Raw genomic sequence first — 21,256 nt, forward strand, 5'->3', positions numbered from 1 at the left:
AAGACTTATTGTCCCTTTGATGGAAGCGATTATTTTCTACGATAAATGACTAATGTTCATTAAAGAATTGTCAAATTAAAAGGCAATATTTCTACAAGTTTTCCCATGTTTGATAAAGTTATATACATTTTGATTATAAATATTTTTTGTGGATAATTTTTAGTAATAAAGTACATTTTTAAGTGAACAATGGGATAGAATCCCTATGTATTTATTTCCGGAAAACACAAATTGACCAGATAGAGTAAATTTATCAGGATGGAATTCCGGTGTTAAGTGTGTGTCTCAACTTTCTTCATTTGTAAAGGAAGTTTGGTTGCTTTATTAAGAATTGGATTTTGATCGTGGGTCACAGAAGTTAAGACATCTACTCAAATATGTGTTTATGTTTAAGTAAGAATTGAAAAAAAGGTCACAGAAGTTAAGACATCTACTCAAATATGTGTTTATGTTTAAGTAAGAATTGAAAAAAGGTCACAGAAGTTAAGACATCTACTCAAATATGTGTTTATGTTTAAGTAAGAATTGAAAAAAGGTCACAGAAGTTAAGACATCTACTCAAATATGTGTTTATGTTTAAGTAAGAATTGAAAAAAGGTCACAGAAGTTAAGACATCTACTCAATTATGTGTTTATGTTTAAGTAAGAATTGAAAAAAGGTCACAGAAGTTAAGACATCTACTCAATTATGTGTTTATGCTTAAGTAAGAATTGAAAAAAGGTCACAGAAGTTAAGACATCTACTCAAATATGTGTTTATGTTTAAGTAAGAATTGAAAACAAGGTCACAGAAGTTAAGACATCTACTCAAATATGTGTTTATGTTTAAGTAAGAATTGAAAAAAGGTCACAGAAGTTAAGACATCTACTCAAATATGTGTTTATGTTTAAGTAAGAATTAAAACAAGGTTCATGTACAGGTGGATTCTCTTCAAACTCCATCAGTATGAAATACAACAACATTACAACATTAACTACAGCCCCCCCCCCCCCCACAAAAAAAAAATAAATAAAAATTAAAAAAGACAGATTTTAAAGTGTTCAACCAGTATTCATTGTTTGTTTCTTATTTTTAGTACATATTTCATGCATCATGCAGTTTCAAAAAAAGGTTTTCTTCCTTAAATTGATTAAACAATAGTCAGGAATTTTTTTTCTACATGTATTGTGATTTTTTCTTCCGTTTTAACTTCGTTATCTTAGTTCCATCGACCGTCAGACGTTAAATACATTGTATATTTTCTATTTTCGTATACTTACTTTTTCCCGATAAAAATTCTGTTTTAACTCTGGAATTTCATTTATTTCCCTTTTAAATTAATATTTTGCCAGTCAATATTTCAAATTTAAACTTTAAGCATAACAAATCATGTTATATGTGAGCATGTTTGCCTCACCTTTCATTACATAGCTTCACATTGTGAGTATCATTACTATTAAGCAAAAAAGTACTCTCTCTCTCTCTCTCTCTCAATTTTTTAAAAGGAAATTAATCTTTATGTATAATCAGGTTCCAGGCATAGTTAGAATCTTTACCTTTGTTAGTTTACATTGTAATTGTCAAAATCAATTTCCCTTCCGCATCAACATTAGAGAGAGAGGAAGACATAAAATAAATCTGTTTAATCATGTAGTAAAATTCAACTATTAAGCAACTTTCATTCCTGGGGAAAAATTCAATACGATGCTAGAGTAATAAAATATAATATATAAGAGTGTATTGGTTTGGCATACTATTTATAAAACTATTTATAAATTCTCTTAGCTATTTATATAATGGTATGGAGCATTATCATAATACAGGCCCGTAGGAAGCAATTTCAGTTTGGGGTGGGGGGGGGCACAGCTATACATTTTCAGTTGAGGGGGCACTATCAACTACTACATATTCCTTGACAAGCATAATAAAAGGTAATCAGACATTTTCATTGAGGGGGCACAAGCATATAATGGCTATGTTTTCTATAGTAAACTATATATCGGCAAAATTATTGGGGGCACGAACCCCCCCCCCCCCGTTTCCTAAAGCCATGTAATAGGTATAAAGTGAATTTATTGATCGTTTTATAAATAGGTTGCAAAATCAATAGATTCTGAAGATTTTAATATATCCTATTAGTAAGTAAGATATGTCTGAGAACAAGTATACTGTGTTTCTTCATTTAAAGGAAATACTCTCCGCGTAAATATCACTTAATTTCATATACACAAAGAGGTCGCAATTTTCTATAAAAAATCAATAATATATGAAGTTTTTTATTACGCTGAAAAACTTCTGTACATTGTGCGGAACAAAGCACCCCTTGTACAAATTCTAGAACTTCCTTGACTTAATGGCCAGAGAACCTTATGAAACTAATCAAAGCACTAGCATTTGTGAATATTGAGTTATCATTACTCAATTATGACCCTTAATTAAAGACAGTTTAATAATAAAAATATATAATAAACTGTGAGCCTTCTGCCACAATTGTGAAGTTAATGGCCCTAGGGTAAGAAGTTAATGGCCCTAGGGTAAGAAGTTAATGGCCCTAGGGTAAGAGATCTCATGTTAGTGCGGGGCCTTATAGATCACAGAAAGATAAAGCTAAAACCTTCCGCTCTAATTATACAGAAAAACAGGATGTCCTTCTAACAATTGTGAAACTCATGGCCCCTGGTCAGTGATTCTGGGGTTTTGGCGCGACTCATTGTGATCATTTAGTGGAATACAGTAATTCATTAAAAATCTGCTTAGCTGCTCCTGAGTATTTAGCAGGAAACACTATCTGCATGATTATGATGAGCATGAATTTTTTAATTTGTTACATCCACGGGCACTGGGTCAGGGATTCTGGAGTTAGTGCGGGACTGTGTTGATCATACATGTTTAGTGAAAACGCATTAGTTCCTTGTAGAAATGTTCTTTGTTCTTGAGTACTTTACTATTCACTAGATGAAGTCTATATAGTTTTGATGAACAGGGGTGCATAGACATTCATAACCCAAAGGTCAAGGGTTCTAGGACAATGAGCTTGCTATAATGATCACATAGTGAAAATGCATTCATTCTTTGAAAATCTGCTCTTCTGCTCCAGGAGCAGGAAACAACTTCCGAAATACATCGCCCTGGTTCAGGGGTTTTGGAGTTAGGATCGGGTTCAAAAGACCGTGTATTGAAAATGTTTACTTCTCTTTAAGATAAATTATTCCCCTTTGTTATTCATCTGTGATGATTTTTAACAGTTACTGTAAATTATATTTGTACATTTAAAGTTACTGAAAGGAAGGCCAAGGGTATAGGGGATATATGCTGGGTTTAAATGAATATTGTTTACATGAGGCACTTTTGTGGTGCTAAGTTTGGGAGTAGTGATAGACTTTAGTTAGCATTTGAACATACAGACAAGTAATTGAATTTTCTTTCTGGGCTTTTGCTGATTATAGCCAGACTGACAATTTAGTTGATACAAATCGTCCTATTCCTCCATTTGTCGTCTGTCAGCTTATTTTCATATTTTGTTTCATCCTTTCGTTATAAGTTTGCCATTCCGTGGATTCTTTAGGGGTTGTTTTATACGCAAACGACCGTTAAGGTTCATCGACCTTCTGATCAATAATATAAAATTTTTCCTTAACACTTATGATTTTTCATGAGAATTCTAATTAATAATTAAAATTCATACAATTTCAGATTACCATGCGGTGCAAAATTTGACAGAAGTGGCCTTTTAACCTGAAAATTTTTTATAGGGATAATATAAATTTCTGCAACTCAGAGTCATCTCCATAATCATAGTATCAATTAACCTTAAGGTCTATTGGCCTACTGTGGTGATTTAGAATTAATCTGATTGGTCCATTGGCCTCCTGTGGTGATTCAAAATAAATCTCATTGGTCTATTGGCGTCCGTGATGATTCAGAATTAATCTGATTGATCCATTGGCCTCCTGTGGTGAATCCGAATTAATCTGATTGGTCCATTGGCCTCCTGAGGTGATTCCGAATTAATCTGATTGGTCCATTGGCCTCCTGTGATTATTCAGAATTAATCAGATTGGACACAGCTTTTTCCATCTCAAAGTGTCCTCTGAAATACAACTCTTGTTGAGTTTTATATGTTTCTTAGGATTAAATGCTCCTTTCATTAGGAACGAATTTTCTCTCCAGTTTTTATTTTGTATAACAAAAACGTAACATAAACATAAACATAAACGTTGTTTTACGTGGAAAAAAGAAGAGGGGTTAATACAGGGGTTAATACATGTATGTGGGAAATTAAAGTATTTCTTCTTGTTTGCATTTAAATGACTATTAATTTTTTTAAAGTCAATCTACAGCACGCATGTTTAAGTTATCAATAAAATTGATAAATAAACATTTTCAAGGAGATTATAACATGTGTTTACATTATGTTGCATTTTTTTTTTTACTAAAAAATTAAAATAAAATAAGACAAAACTTCAAAACTTATATATATCTAACTTAGAAATTCACAATCTCTCAAAACAAAATGTGTTAGAAAGTTGTTTTTAATCAAAACATTTATTTATTAAAACACAAGAATTGACAGAAATGCCAGAATTTGTGAGCTTTCAACACATACACTCAAGACCCACCAGAAATGGAAGAATAGCGAAATATTTAAGCGCAATCTGACGTCCTTTTAACTGTGACCTTATTGTATTCAATTGTGACGGCAATCAAGGGTACTGTGACTCGTCTGGAACAACGCTGCGTGAAAACGTATGCGCAAGCCAAGTAGATTGGGCCTTTTCAATCATTAATTTATCACACATTTCCCAATAATAAACCACGCCTAAAAAATCATGTACAGCTGTTATTTTTTTTCGTTTTTATAACATGTTATGTAAATAACCCAGAACGATCCTAATTTGCTGGTTATGCTCAAGGAGACTCTGATTGGTTGCTTTACTGCGCGCATTTGGAAGTGAACAAGAAATGGGAATGGGCTCCAATAAGCAGTGTTCGTTAGTAACCAGTTTTTTTTTCAAACTCTCGTTCCTTAATTCTACACAAGTTTCGTGCCCATTGAAAATTCTTTAAAATAATATAGGGCTTTGTTTGAGAAAATCCTGTTGCTTACTCGCACTGATAACGGAAACATAGGTAAGATCACTCCTAAAATAGTTCTCTCTTCCTGTCGTTCTATGTGGAACTGGGTGTCCCAGTGTAAACAAAAGTCAAGATAGAAAAGTAGTAAAAAATAGTGAAGACCCAAACGTGATCAGTGAAGAACAATAGAGAAAGCTTAGTGTTACGAGCATATCGCAAGACAATGTAGACACAAAAGAAATTCTTTACCTGTTACTCTATACCCCCCCCCCCCCACCCACCCACGTGAACAATATAGACAGCATGCTGAACAATTCAAATTATGCTTTTCAAATGCAACAAATGTCAAAAACCTGTAAGATAAATTATACCATTTCACCTTTTTGGATAGAGTATACCATTTCACCTGTAGGACAAATTTTACCATTTCACCTGTAGGATAAAATTATACCATTTCACCTGTAGGATAAATTACACCATTTCACCTGTAGGATAAATTATACCATTTCACCTGTAGGATATTATACCATTTTACTTGTAGGATAAATTATATCATTTCACCTATAGGATAAATTATACCATTTCACGGGTGGGATAAATTATACCATTTACCTGTAGGATAAATCATACCATTTCACCTGTAGGATAAATTATACCATTTCACCTGTAGGATAGATTATACCATTTCACTTGTAGGATAAATAATACCATTTCACCTATAGGATAAATTATACCAATTGCACCTGTAGGATAAATTATATCATTTCAGTTATAGGATATATTTTACCACTCCACCTGTAGGATAAATTATACCATTTCACCTGTAGGATAAATAGTACCATTTCACCTGTAGGATAAATTATACCATTTCACCTGTAGGATAAATTATACTATTTCACCTGTAGGATAAATTATACCATTTCACTTGTAGGATTAAGTTAACCATTTCACCTGTAGGATACATACCATCTTTACAGTAGGTACAACAATATCAAAATTGAATACGGTAGAAAAAATAGACAATCTGGCAAAATCACTTGTCAATGAAAATTATGTTCAGAAATTAGATACCCTTGACCAAATTGAGTCCAGGGAAGGTAAATTCGACGAATTAAGTTAAAGAAAAAGTGTTTGAAATGAAATTCGGATCAATATCGCAGTTAAATTAAATATCTGCGATGTTATTCAATATCCAATGACGTATAACCCTGAAATAAACTGCAGTTAACTTTACTACCAAGGAAAATTTCATAGGAAATGATAACTATTATTTGCTTTGATAACCTATAAAATTGTTTTATCACGCTTGTTTCATTACTTTTTATATACACCAAACCAATCTCTTGTCTTTACACGATAAAGGCCTGTTTTATTGGACATTTGAAATAATTTCCCCTCATAAACAGCTGCGCAAAAAAGGTGAAACTGGTAAAAAATATTACATATTAAATCAAAATTACATTGCTAAGGTCAACTTCCCTAATATTTTCCCCTGGATTTAAAAATAATTATGAAATATAAAAGTCCAACTCTGATAAGCATAGTTTATTAGCAAGGATATCCTGCAGTCAACTATCACATGGAAAGAGATTTCATTAAAAAACTGAGCTGTGTCCTAAATTATATAAATTTTCCTCTTCATGTTTCCTGCTTTTAAGTATTTTTATGTCTTCCTCTTTCATCGGGACAAACAGAAATTTCACCCTGTATATGATAATTTCCCCTGTTTATGAAGTAGCAAAAAAGACAAAACATCAGATTATATTTGCGAAAATTTTTTTACTCAGATTAAGGTAAAAAAATTTAATATTAAAAAACAAGTAAAATACATACATGTAAAATACAAAAAAAATATATGATTACATAATGAATGAACTATTACTAAAAAAAAAAAAAAAAAAAAAAAAAAAAAAAAAAAAAAAAAAAAACATGCAAATCACCTTTGAAGGTAACAAATACATAATCACCATAATACGAAAATACAAAGTATGCTTGGCCTTGTAAGTGGTCAAGAGCCCACCAGGAAAGAGAGCTCTTTCCTATCCAACCGATTTTATATTACTTTTGGAATAAGAACATATCAGGAAAATAAATTCTGTTATTTATAGATCTTTTACCAGACTAAATTGAAATTAAAATTTGACTTGGATGGGTCATTGTTATATTTTCCCTTTATAATCTATACAATAGTAAAAAATAGAAATATACGTCTGCACCTTTATGCTATGAGAGGATTCTTTCATAACCAATTAACATAAATCAAAAGTTGCTAGTTGTCAATACAATATTAAAGGTCGCCCGCGTGGCGCAGAGGTTAGAGCGTCTGCTCTAGAGTCGCGGCGTACGGAGTTGATCCTTACGTCGCGGGTTCGCATCCCACTGTGGGACGTGGAAACCGGTCCTTCGGATGAGACCGTATAAACCGAGGTCCCGTGTCGCAGTAGGTGCTGGCACGAAAAAGATCCCTCACTGCTCAATGGTCGTAAGTGCCGAGTATAGGGCAAAATTTGCAGCTCTCCACCGGGAAGTGGTGGCGTCTCCATATGAGTGAAAAATTCTCGAGAGGGACGTTAAACAACATACAAACAAACAAATACAATATTAAAGTCTAACAACTTTAAAACGTAATTACGTATAAGTTAATATGTGATAAATTCATACTTTCATTTATAAACTGTTTTAGATTAAAATTGCTACAGAACTCTTATATTTTACGCATCTTTTAGAAGATAATTGCTGGTGTCCTATAGATGAGCAATAATTCTTGGAATTTTCATTTTCACCCTGGAGGTCAAATGGGGGTCGAAAAACGACGTTTTATTTTACATAAACCTGGTTCCCCGAACAAATGATGCACTTTACACAGTAGTCATGCTATTTTTTTGCAAGATGATAGGGCATGTCCTACAGATGTGTAATAAAGTTTCCTTTTTCAACAGTGGAATATTTTTTGAAACCCCCTCTCTTAAATCAAAGAAATTATCTCATTACAATCATTAATTTTAGACTGGAATGTATCATTTGAAATACTAATATAAGAGGCTCATGGTCATATGATTACCTACGCTATGCTAAATTTGTTACATATATACATATTTCATGTAACTTATAGATGAACTCTTATAGCTTATTTCTTAACAAGATGCAAGAGAGATGGCGAATAATTATAGATGCAAGAGAGATGGCGAATAATTATAGACGCTTCATTTGCTTTAAATACAAAAAAAAAAAAAAAAAAAAAAAAAAAATCAAATAATTTCATGTTTACATTACTCCTATATATATAATATTCCTGCAAAAAGTATGCGCCATTTCGATCTGGCTCAAATAAAATCATGCAGAGATTCCTAAATAAGGTATCTTATTTAATTGATTTTTGACCAGTCATTGTTTCCGTTTGAAAACTGAGTCTGCTGTGCTTTCTTTTTGTTGCATTTTTCAGTAATATCCTCATATGCCTACTGAAAAGAGATAATTAACATTAAAGTTTAAAACCATGTATATTTCTTTAATATTTAAAAAAAAATCAGACTTGAGTCATATGCTGTTATAAACCGTCCTTATTAAATCAACATAATTCATTGCTATCCAAGAGTTGAAACAATTTTTATTTAGGTTCATTCCTGTGTACACGTTTTAAAGTTTTGTTTTAATTATAATGATTTTTTTCCAAAAGCAATCTAAGTTGTGTTTGAAATGCATATAATTTCAATATACTTTGTGTTAAAAATATGACAGAAATCCCCTGTTTACTTGACAAGGTTTAAGGGAATGAATCCATGAATCCAAGCTAGAATTACCTCTCTTATCAGAGGTTAAAGAACCTTTTTGAGTCATTCTCTGTAAGAATCAAAGAATTTAGAAAAAAGTTGGAAATGGTACATCACAGATTTGGCTGATTTTTAGCATGTAATATAGAAACACCATGTATGGAGCATATTTGGGGTCAATTATTAAATTTGAGTCCTTGTTGCAATTATGGTAACCAACTTTTTTAAATTTTTAAGCCCAGTTTTAAGGCCAAAAATGTGGAGCAGCCTACTGAAATTGTACCAACTTCATCTTAAATGTCTGTTTTATACATAATTTTTACTGGATGAATTTCTGCCTAATCTCATGGACTATTTGTTAGAGTAACTACCACAACTAATGATTTGATTCAGTAGTACATGTAGGTCACGAAAAAGTCATCTTTCAGTTAAAAGTGTCATTTTTTTAATTTAACAAATTTGAAAAAAAAAAATCCCAATTTTTTGGCATTTTCTTAACATAGTAGCAAGAAAACGCGGGCAATCCATAACAAACAGCAACCAGCATTGGAAAGTTCATTCTATACTCAACAAAATAAAAATTTCAAGAGAGGTATTATTTCTGAAAATTAAATAAAATGAAAACGAAAATGGTTGCTTTGGAGAATTTTGATTAATTTGTAGATTCAGCATTTGGCTCATTTTTTGTACATTATAGCTTTAAAAACAAATAACGCTAATAAACCTTGTCATAACACTTTCATTATTAAATAAATATATTAGTTCATAAATTTAAAGATTTTATGTTGCTATGGCAACCAACTAGTTCAGGAACAATGACTATAATTTTTGACATTATCATTATGCAAAAACTATGGCCTCAGTACATGATGTAAGTTCTTCAATAAAATAGATCACACTTATTATATTTGTCATTTCACTTTCATTAAAAAAATAAATAAAAATACGTCTAAAAATCATGTTGCTACGGTAATCAAATAGTTCTGGAACTTTTTCTTGTAACGGTTGCTATGACCAGTATACAGCAAATATTGTGATAGCTTCATGCATGATTATTTTTCTTTTTCAATAAACAAATCGCATTAATTAAATTTGTATTTCACTTTCATTTAAGTAGAAATTCATAATTTAAAAAAATGGTTGCTATTGCAGCAAATAGAAAGGAAATTCCCTATAATTATTTATATTTTCAATATACAAGATCTTTAGCCTTATTGCATGATTTTTATATTTCTTCAATAAATCACATTAACCTTGCCATTTCACTTACATGAAAATAGACATTCATAATTAAAAAAAAAACATTTGTTATGGCAACCAAATAGTTCAATGATGCCTATAATTATTGACGTATCAATATACAAAACCTATAGCCTCAGTGTCTAATTGCACTTCTTATTCATATACTTACTCGGACATATACAGATGAATACTTATACTAACATTTCTGAATAACTGCAGCATAGTTTTTTTTAGCACCGTGCTGTTTCCATAGAAACAAGCAATAAGTACCTATATACAATCATGAGCAATCTTTCCACTGCTTATTGAAGCAAGATTTCATCATTGACACATAACATGTTTAAACATGTACTTCTAGTAGGACAAACACATAGTCATAAGTGATCCCCACCCCCCGTCTCCACTTTTTTTTCTTTGAAATAATCTTTGCTGTTCATTGTTAATGCAGCAGCATATGTACGGTGTAAAACCCTGCCACATGTATCTAAAAAAATCTTGTTGAAAAGATGAATTTTGCCCCCCCCCCCTCCTCCGTAGTATACCTTCCCTCTGAAAGAATATAGCATGTCCCTCAAATTTTGCCACAAACAATATGCTAAGGGAGTACGTTATTTATATGTGTCTCTTTTCCTTTCTTCTTTCCATCATTTTACATTTCAGCTCAAATACAATGAAACTGTTGTAGATACAATTGTGAATCACTATAAACATTAATATTGACAATCACCATTCATTATATAATTTAAATTTTTTTGTGCTTCTGATCTTCCTTATTCAGGCACAATACCAAGATTTGTGTTAGGGGAAGTGCTTTTAGGTGGAAAGCAGTCTACAGACCACCACCGTTCTTATAAATCCAAAACACTGTCCGTAGTCCGTAGGGGTGCCCCTAGGAGTGAACTCCCTGTAAGCTTTTGAAATTGGAATAAACAGAGAACCTCATTTTGACTTAAAGTGATTCAAAGTGAGTTTAATTTTACCTATTTTTCTGTGCTTTAAGTTGGGGACACTTTAGTGTGAACCTACCACCCCCATCCCCCCCCCCCCCCCCCCCCAAATTGAAATTTTAAAAAAGGCCTTTATCAATTAACATTAATATTTATTTTCAGATTCACTTTACCTAAAACTATTTCTGCTATTCTTTGTGCACATAAATCTATGAATCAAGATTTCAAAAAAAGACATTTTACATATCCTCAACATCAGGATGCATACATCCCCACCTTATCATATTGGTTGATATTGTTTCAGTAAAGTATACACATTGTATATTGGCTAAGATTTAACTGATTTTTAGGTATAATGATAAAAAATATTAATGTATAAATAATTTTCTTACTTTGTTGCAATTTAATAATCCGATAAGAGATAAATTTTAAAATTCTTACAATTATATGCATTAAGTTCCTAAATGAAAGGGCACATGACATCCCCCCTTCAAAATTTAACAGTTTAATGATATCAGAATAAACAGAGAAGTGTATTTTTAATTCAATGTGAGGGTTTTATAAAAGCTTGATTAGTGAAGCATTGGATGACAGTCACCTGAGTATCATGAGTTTCTAAAGCTATTACCATTTTAGTACCATAAGAACTGGATCTCTGGTATCACAAAAATACTTTTGAGAGAATTGATTATAATCATCTTCATGCGGCTTTCAACCTAGAAGTCTATGCACACTGTATAATAGATTTCAATACATGGCCAACTTAGCCCTACCATTGGGCTTGAGCGCTGGATACAGGTGACAAAGATTTTGAAGTTGTAGGAAAGGAGCTTAGAACTCATTTTAATGACCAATGGCCCAATACTCTGTTCAATTGCTGGGATCATGAGCCATAAATTTTACAGTTTTGGTAAAGGTTTACATGTGTGCAATGTGTACATGAGTAAATAAGATTTTTGAATGTACAATGCATTTTCAATTACGACCAATTAAGTCCCACCCTGGGGTGTGAACCATGGGCTTATATTTTTAGAGGGCATCATGTTTATTATAACCATGTAAAACGTTTGCTTGTTGATGCCCATCATGTAATTTATATTCAATATATGACCAACTCTGACCACCGTGAGGCCTTAAAACATGGACCCAGTTGAATTCGTTTCCACAGTTTTGACAGAAGATTGAGTACAAATTATAATTACGCAGGAATGTTAAGGCAGTACCCAGATCATATTTTGGCGAATTTAGACTTTTTTCGTAAAATGTAACATTGATAAATCGGAAAAGCCATAGATAAAACATTTACTATTATTATCCCTTGTATAGACGTCACTGAGTCTTAGGCTAAAAGAAGCACTCCACTACGACGTCATCACGTGACGTCTATAAATAGAAAAAAAATGCCTTAATGAAAATGTGAAAACTTCAACACAACCCCGGGGATAATTCATTTCTTTTAGTGAATATAACTATGTTAAAACATCACTGGGCCATGAAAAGTGCTACTAGAATCCTATTCTCCCGACACAGAAAAAAATATTCCTAAGTTTCGAATTAAACCTTACCAAAATTTTATACATACGATCAAAGAATTGTTATTTTCAAGTACTATAGAATACAAGCTTTCGATACACACAAAAAGTATGTTTCAAAGTTTGCGGCGTAGTGTTGAACTTTTACATCTTAATTATTATAGAACGACAGAGGAAAGGCTGATCGGGATTTTAAAGCACTTGCTGTGTTCATTATAAAAAAAAAACATGATCAGAATATATCAGCGTATCTGATTCTTAATATTCAATTCCTTATGAATCACACATACATGTAACATTCACGGTAAATGCTTTAAAACCCCCATTTCATTTATTTGTTTACATGAATTCTCGTCGCGTTTAATTCACTCGGAAAATATCTGATCAATAATTATGATTAATCAATAATTAATGACGTCATGGCTTTAGTATTTAACCCCTGTGCTAAATACCTAACTATTTAAACCACCCAAAAACTAATTAGTTTATATTATGTTTTTGAATAATTCCATTCATTTCTTGGACCAGAAAATAAACTTTAAATAAAGATATTAAGAAATAATTATTTCTAGAGTTCACGTCATACAGTTTACTATGACGTCATATTCTAAAGGTAAGTAGGATATCTCTGGATGTAGCCTTAACATACCCGCGTAAGCAAAACATTTGCCTGGTAGATGTCAAATTGGAAATAAGAAAAATTTTGAAGATTCCTTAAAAACGTTTTGCTTCATCCATTCTCATTTGACCCAAGGGTGTCAGAGTCCATGATAATTGGCAATTAATTTTTTTAAATACGATTTAATATACATAGTTTACATGTATGAAATATATGTATATTATTTTTATCCATTTATAATATGCTCAAGCACCAAAATTGGTTGAAATTGGTCTAGCTGTTCTGGGGTAGAAGCTGAAAATGTTTAACCGTTTAGGTTTGAGGAAGTTGATGACGGAACAATGGAAACAGCACGACGCACCTGAGTGCCTCAGGCGTTTTTGTTGTTGAACAAACAAAACCTATCTATTATATAATTAATTTATATGTTTTAAAAATTAAGAAGATCAAGAAATTTTTGTTGTTCTCCTTTTGTTAAGCTTTCTTTTGTTGTAAATAATGTTTCTACATTCAAAAATGATCAACAGAGATTTATTGTCCAAAAATAAATTAATGATAATTGCATTTAAAACTTTTTTTTTTTTTTTTACTTTTTTTCACATCAATATCAGGTTCAGCATGTGAAACATTTCATCAGTTTCTTCAATAAAAAATGTTCTATCTCCATTAGCATTTTAATTCTAAATAAACAACATAAAAATATTAGACGAAAATTTCTATCTCCATTTTCAATGTCAATTTTTTTCATATTTCTGCTCAAATTTACTGAATATTAACTTTATTTAGCCGTAGATTAGCATATTTTAAGTATTTATGCCTTATTTCAAAATCCAAAAGGCTATGAGTAAAAAGATTTTGATCCCTAAACTTTAGCTTAACTTCCCAAAATTTGCAAAATCCTGATAGAACATTATAATTCTCAGGCGACGATATACACTACAGATATGCTTTAGGTAACTAGGTTAACATGATTTTCTTCAACAGATAGTTTAAAAATATGATTAGATATTCATAGACATTAAAATATTGATCAAATTAGATTCATGTAGTTATTATGTTTTGGATACTTTAATGTTTCTTTCATATAGATAGTCTTACCGTGTTATTAATTAACTTATTACAAAACGTGTGAGGCCGAGTTTAAGTAAATATTGAGGAAAGTAAACATTTTCACTGGTACTTGCCTAGTGTTCTTCTTACTGCCAAGTATCTTTCTATATGACCTTATTATTCCAATCAACTCGTGACTCTTAAGTCCAGGTAAATGATGTACTTTTTTGAACACTTTTTTTTGCAATTATGCATATTATGTCACCTAGGTAGGACTTAAATAGGTGCAATCCATTTTCATGTTTATCACCACTATTCGCATACATGTATATTTCTCAGACACAGTAAGGCCTGAACAAACATTTAACTATGGGTAATATAAAAAAAACCCACACAAGTTGGGTTAAAAAAAAAAAAAACCATGAAAATATCCAAAACAGACAGAATCTACTCCTCAAAGTCATGTCCTGCTCTCTTCTTTCACTTTCATTTTCTTTGATTTTAGCAGAAGATTTCCAAAAGGGGAAATAACTCTTGACAAAAATGTGTGTAAATTTAAAGATTTCTACAAACTTTAAAAATCAGTTAATTTTCTTAAAATAAATAATAACTCTCCAATTTTTGATATATTCTTTATTATTTTTTAGGGTAAAATTCAGAGCATCAAAATATTCCACCAGTGCCTACGATTTTGTGCACACTTCTATGTATTCCCCACCTTTTATTAAAAGCAATTTTTGATATAATTTGGCATTTATCGGCAGATCCAAGATTTTTTTTTGTAACTTTCGTGTATGGAATAAACAAATGACAAATTAGTTTTAAGAAAAAAATAATAATAGTCACCTACATTAATTAAATTTACATTAATGGGTTGAAATAAAATTTATAGGTATTTTCCATCAATGTGCGAAAATAGGTAATCTGTTGCCATGGAAACAAGACCAATTGATCATTTTCAATAATATTTTTTTTTATAAAATAGGCTTATAATGTAAATATTGTACAAAGTTTCAACAAAAAAGACGAGAGTCGATTTCCATCCATTTTGATGCTTACAGAGATTTACGCTTAAGAGACGTATAAAATTTACTTTGATGAGGTTTCAACTCTGCATATTGGTTTTCAGTATGGCCTCTGAAAGTCGGAAGATCTGTCATTGATCGTGTTTGCTCTGTGTTCTCAGTACCTTCCTCCATGTTGTCAAGGTTTAGGAAATCCATGGTTCTAAGGTGAGCTGGTTGTGGTGGCTGAACCATCAAGCCTAATCGTATTCCTGCGACATAAGAAAAATATGTAATGAAAATATTTCTTTAACAGAAGCGTTTAAATCATACGTGACGAAACATGAAGACATCAGTTCTCTGAGAAGCCATTCTTTTTATGAACTTCACTGCTCGTTCATTTTCAAGCTTTTTCAAAGTATTATGAAGGAGTTGTAACAATTTCACAGTAAGCAAAATTGAATATATTCATGTTCAAACTTTCATAATTTTTCAGACACAGCTACGGTACAATTTCATAGGACATTTCAGAAGATTATTTTTATCCTTTCAAGTTGAGTTTACGTGCTATTTAATTATTTTCACTTGATGTGAAATGCTTCTGTTTGTTAAATCTATCCACCTTTGTATCAAAAGATATCTTAAAGTTGCTCTGCTCATTTTTTTTTTCTGCTTTTTTGATTTTCTTTCAAGATAATTTTAGTTTAGGAAAATGGACCACATGCAATATTTATGCAATAAACCTGCAGCTGCGCATTAGGAACTTTGGCTGCTCATGATAACATTGCCCCTCGCAGCGATAAATGACCCTTGCCATTGTTACTCCTCTATTACGTAATTTATTTATTTATTTATTTATTTATTTATTTATTTATTTATTTATTTTTTTGCCTTTTGCTTGTGTTGAATAAAAAACTCAAACAAAAGGCCCAAGGGCCTTAACGAGGTTTGCTCCTGAGCTTTTGAGCAGATTTTTATCTTAACCTATATTTCAAAAAATTCTGCATAATGTTTTAATTCTTACAATAAATTTGGGATTCTACAATGCCAATTCAACTATATTCAGTTAAAATTCCATGATTTAATTCCATACCAAAAGCACTAAGTGAAGAACTATATTTTGTGGCGGAAGGTTTTTTTTTTAGAAGAAAATGATCATTTTTTTCTCTTTATTAGTATTTAAAGTATGTTAAGTTTTGATTCCTATTTTTACATGCAGTCTGCACACAGTTATTTTGTGCAGTGAACTGTTTTACTGGTAATAAATTATATATTTAATAAAATGTCATGAATTCTATCATAATATTTGATAAATAAAGTAAATATATTGTCAAAATCAAGAAAAAAAATTGCATTATTTTAAGCTTATAATTGGCACTATTTCAGTAATATCTAAAAATTAACATCACAGATTCCCACTTTTAATTTTCTTGTCTTAATATATAAGAAACTTTTAGCCATTCTTCTTAAATTCAGTAAAATGTCATTACTTTTAAATGATTTTTTTGCTTGTTGAATTTTTAATGCCAGAAAAAGAATTTTTTTGAGTGCAAAAAGGTCAAATAATTGAACATGCGGAGTAATTTGAAAATTTTTTCGTTGTTAGAAATTTTAATGTGTCTATTCAAGATGAATTAAGACTGTGTTTGTTCATATAATTTATTTGAATAAATAATATTGGAGGAAAAACTTTAAAAACTGATTTAGGTGTAAAATGTTTTTACAGTACAAAAAGACCAAACTAAATGTTCTGTAGCACCAAAATAAGCGCATTGACCCCCATATTTTGTTTTGATTTTTCATTAAGCTATGTGTATAAATTCTAAAAATATACTTGATAAAAAATTCTCATTACCTCCAACCTCCTTAACGATCACCTGAGTATAATACAAAAATATAGAAGTTAAATTAAACTGATAGATGAAGCTTTGTTGCCCTAAAGCAAGAGAAGTAGGAAGATCAAGATAAAAAAATAATTAGTCTAATATTCAGCAACAGCTCCTAAATTAAGATGGCTTCATGGCAGGTACCATGAAATTTCCATTTTTTGTTCCCCTTTACCCATAGATTCTATATGCCAAAATTGGTTGAAATTGATTGAGCGGTTTCAGAGAAGAAGATGAAAATATTCAAATATTAACGCACTTCGCACGACGCCGGACGAAAATACAGATAACAATAGGTCACCTGAGTTTACTCAGGTAACCTTAAAAGCTAACTCTTAGATACATAAAACCAAATGTAATATAGACATCAAACTTTGAATTGAAAATGATATGTCAAATGAATTCAAAATATGATGGTTTTTGTTTTTGTTTTTTTCTATTCATATCTTTTACTTCTTAACGTGTTTTAGTTCGCTGTGCCGTTTTAATCGTCTTTTAAAGGTATTTTGAAATTAAAGTTCAAAGTTCCCAATTTTCATTCCTTCGAATTGCAGTGGGTCTGGTGACTTAGGGTACATTTTGTAAACTTTCTGTATATTTTTTTTAAAGATTTTAATCCTTTTTAAATTTCTTTTCCATGAAGTATGATTTTTGAAAGTAAAATATGTTAAAATAAACTATATAAAATGAGAAATAGGACAAGTATTTTTTCTTCGAACAATTACCTTGCCAGTCATATGCTGAATTTGCTATTTTGATATAAAATCACAAAGAACATGATAGTCAAAGAAAATTAAAAATCTAAAAGATTAACATATTATGGTCAGGTGAGAGATTAAAAGATTTATATAGATTTACCTCGATGAAGTGCGAACTTATAAACAATAAAGTTCATCAGCAAGAAAACAGATAAACCAGCGACGACTCCAACAACAATCCAGATCTCCTTGGCAAGGGGTTCTCTAGAATCGATACTTACACCTGTAAAATTTTATATGTCATCTGAGTGAAAAATATTGTTTTTTCGTTAAATATATTTCAATTCATGCTTTTATTATATACCCAACTGTTTGTCACTCAGTTTTACTGTTGAATTTATGCAATCAAGTGACGATGTGATCCGACGTTCTGGATCACCACACTGTGGTTTTCTAAATCCATATCATCCCTCTTTGAAACTGATGACGTAGTACACATATAAATGACGTTTTTATTCTCGCGCATCAAAAAGTTCCTTGACAAAATGGTTTGTTCAATAGATAAAAGTTATGTAATTGATCCTTAAAGTTTCCTTTTATTATATTTTGCTAGTTATAAAGAGGTATATAATAAATCTATCATTATAACAGTAACTTGATCCGAAGAGCTGTATCACGTCTCGTTGACAGGCGCTTGGCGTCTCGTTTGATCTGATGATCCGCGCCTGTCAACTTGACGTGATACGGCTCTTCGGAATCAAGTTACCGTTATGATAATATATATATATATATATATATATATATATATATATATATATATATATATATCAGTCCAAAAACTGATGACTGCTTTAATATCATTTTGATGGCAGATCTAAAAACCTGGTTCATAAAGCCAAGTGTGATTTCCTGGATATGTGATTCTGTGAACAGGGCGTAAAACACGGATCTCGGAAATTCCACAGGCTAAGTATAAAATTCCAGGTTCATATAGTCAAGGGTGTTCCCTAAAACGGCTTGAAATTATGCGTAAAATTTTAATTTTCAATAATGCCTTCTGATTTTTAGAAATCATCTATTGAAATAAAAATGATCTTTTCCGAGAATTTATACTGATGTCTCACTTTATTAGAAAAATTGCAGATAGAAACATGCTTTTTTTTTAAATTTGATTTGAAATTACGTAGTCGATATTTTGCAAATACTTAGAAAAACTGTATATTACTTAATCAACAAAAGCATCATGATTACAAGTATTCTTATCCTTTTTTTTCAATTCTGGATCTTTTTTGAAATACGCTTAGATACGTTAGGAAAATTCAATCTATTCAAAGACTATGTTACATATATGTTTTACGTAATAACATATATTTAAGAAAAAAATATGGTGTAGGTTTTCGTATAACAACCTTTATATTGCGCTTGAATATGTTACAATTGTTTTAATATTTTTCACCATATAATATGAACAATAGATGACATGTGATTAATTCATCGGAATAGATTAAATCCGTTTTCATGACGTCCTATATCATAACATATCGTAAATGTTTAAACGTTATCATTTAGAAAACATATATATATATATATATATATATATATATATATCAATTCTGAACAACTATTCATTTTTTCAATGCATTTCGTATATGAAAAACAATATGTCCATTTTTTCTATGATTTCTAAGCTCACAATTACAAACAATTTATTTGTTAATAAATGTGGCATTCTAGGTTTCTCAAAGCAATATTGTAATCAAGGCGATTTGCCTCTGTATTAATTTGTTGTACCATCGTTGAATACAATTGTTTGATGGATTGCCTGACCAAAAACACGTATGTTCACGGATAAAGTAATTTATAAAACAAACCATCTATATGCCTAAATGATGCTACTCGTTCTCCTTATCCTTGAACTGCTGGTGTTCTGAACGTGGCATAGACTTCATTTTCTTTTATAACAACGTAACAAGAAGATTACAAACAGCCGTGACATCTGTTTAAATTTCTAATCTGTATTTTTTTTCATAAAAACGATATTTTTAATTGGTTTTTGCAGTCCATTTAATATTGAATCGTAGATTTGTATTGTTACAATGGATCTTTGAGTTTGATTCGTTATCTCCATATCTCTTGGTCGAAACGATGACGGCAAATACCATCTATCATATAGTCGAATGCTGATTGACGTTCTTCATACTAATTGTTAGGCCATTATTTGAACTGTGAATTGTCTAAGGATTTTTCCGTTAAACTTGATCATGACAAGGAGCACACGGCGGGTGTAATCGGTTCACTCCTCCATGGTACCTGATCCCACCTCTGATGTATTTAGATGCCTGTGTTTGATCTGCTTCCGATCTGTATTGTTTCAATGAACTTTTGAGCTTGATTACTGCTCGTTATCTCTCCATATTTCATAACTAAATAATTCATATAACGATTAAATAAAAGTGAAATTAACTTACCCCCACTTTAAATCGTACTTACAATGCTTATTGAGGTTAATTTTTCCTTTAATTTAATTAAATTTTCATTTTGCTTGAAATATTTCTATCAGTGAAATATTGTCAAACTTGTAATTATTTTTACACAGACAAAATATATTACGTTTTTATCTTTGATGTACACATATAATGGAGGATTATTTAGTGGTTGACATGATACCAATATTATAAACCAGCAAATAGTCACCTTGTACTGTGACGTTTACTTCTGCAGGGCTTGAAGAACAACTGATTCTATTACAACTCTCCAGTCGATACCAGTACTGCAGTCCTGAGGTTAAAGGTCCAAGGTCATAGTATCCAATATTACCTTCACCAGGGTCTGTCACATTATTAACAACTCTCCAGTCGGGCCCCTCTTTGCTGGACAAGATAAAGATTTGTTCTAGTCCTCCATTAAAGTCTGATATCCAGGTAAGGTTGATGTATCCACTAGCGTAGGAATACCATGAAAAGTTCAAAGGTGGTTGGGGTTTATCTGACATAGTAACGTGAAGAAAAATATTAAGGTAAGTAAAGTTCTATACACCATATTCTAGTAAACGCCTTGTTAATAAAACCAGACGGCGCTAGTTATGTTAATAAGTTTAAATCCATGTTCATTGATTATTTTAAAAAATAAAACCTTCGGCTTTGATTGTTATATCAGCTATGACTTTTTCTTTATACATCAGTGAATAGCTTCCGAAAGACCTCCGATCAGGAACAGGGATGGTGCTATTGATCCAGTGTTTGTAGATTACTTTATCTCTTTGTGAAACTTTAATCGATATAGACTCAGATGAAGGTCCAGACCAAGCGAACCCTGATGTAGATGATAGGGGATTCGCAACAACTGGTAAACTTACAACAACTTTTACATCCGGACCACTTCTTGATCCATAGATGTTTTTCACTAAAGTAAATTCATCAAGTCGAGGATCACCTACAATGCCATAATAGTAT

At 31.3% G+C, this 21,256-nt stretch overlaps 1 protein-coding gene across 1 annotated transcript in view; it reads right to left on the reverse strand.

The window, feature by feature from the left end:
• Positions 1–21,256, reverse strand: part of LOC133179724 (uncharacterized) — a 129,661-nt gene that overhangs the window by 44,234 nt on the left and 64,171 nt on the right. The window contains exons 4-7 of the mRNA XM_061314418.1: positions 20,937–21,236; positions 20,499–20,789; positions 17,965–18,087; positions 15,310–15,492 (exon numbers count right to left, since the gene is read on the reverse strand). Coding sequence (XP_061170402.1) covers positions 15,310–15,492; positions 17,965–18,087; positions 20,499–20,789; positions 20,937–21,236 — 897 coding nt within the window. The remainder of the gene's footprint in view (positions 1–15,309; positions 15,493–17,964; positions 18,088–20,498; positions 20,790–20,936; positions 21,237–21,256) is intronic.

Source organism: Saccostrea echinata, unplaced genomic scaffold, assembly GCF_033153115.1.
Source record: "Saccostrea echinata isolate AGI-Se365-2 ecotype Australia unplaced genomic scaffold, CSIRO_AGI_Sech_v1 ptg000005l, whole genome shotgun sequence".
In the NCBI taxonomy this organism is placed as follows: domain Eukaryota; kingdom Metazoa; phylum Mollusca; class Bivalvia; order Ostreida; family Ostreidae; genus Saccostrea; species Saccostrea echinata.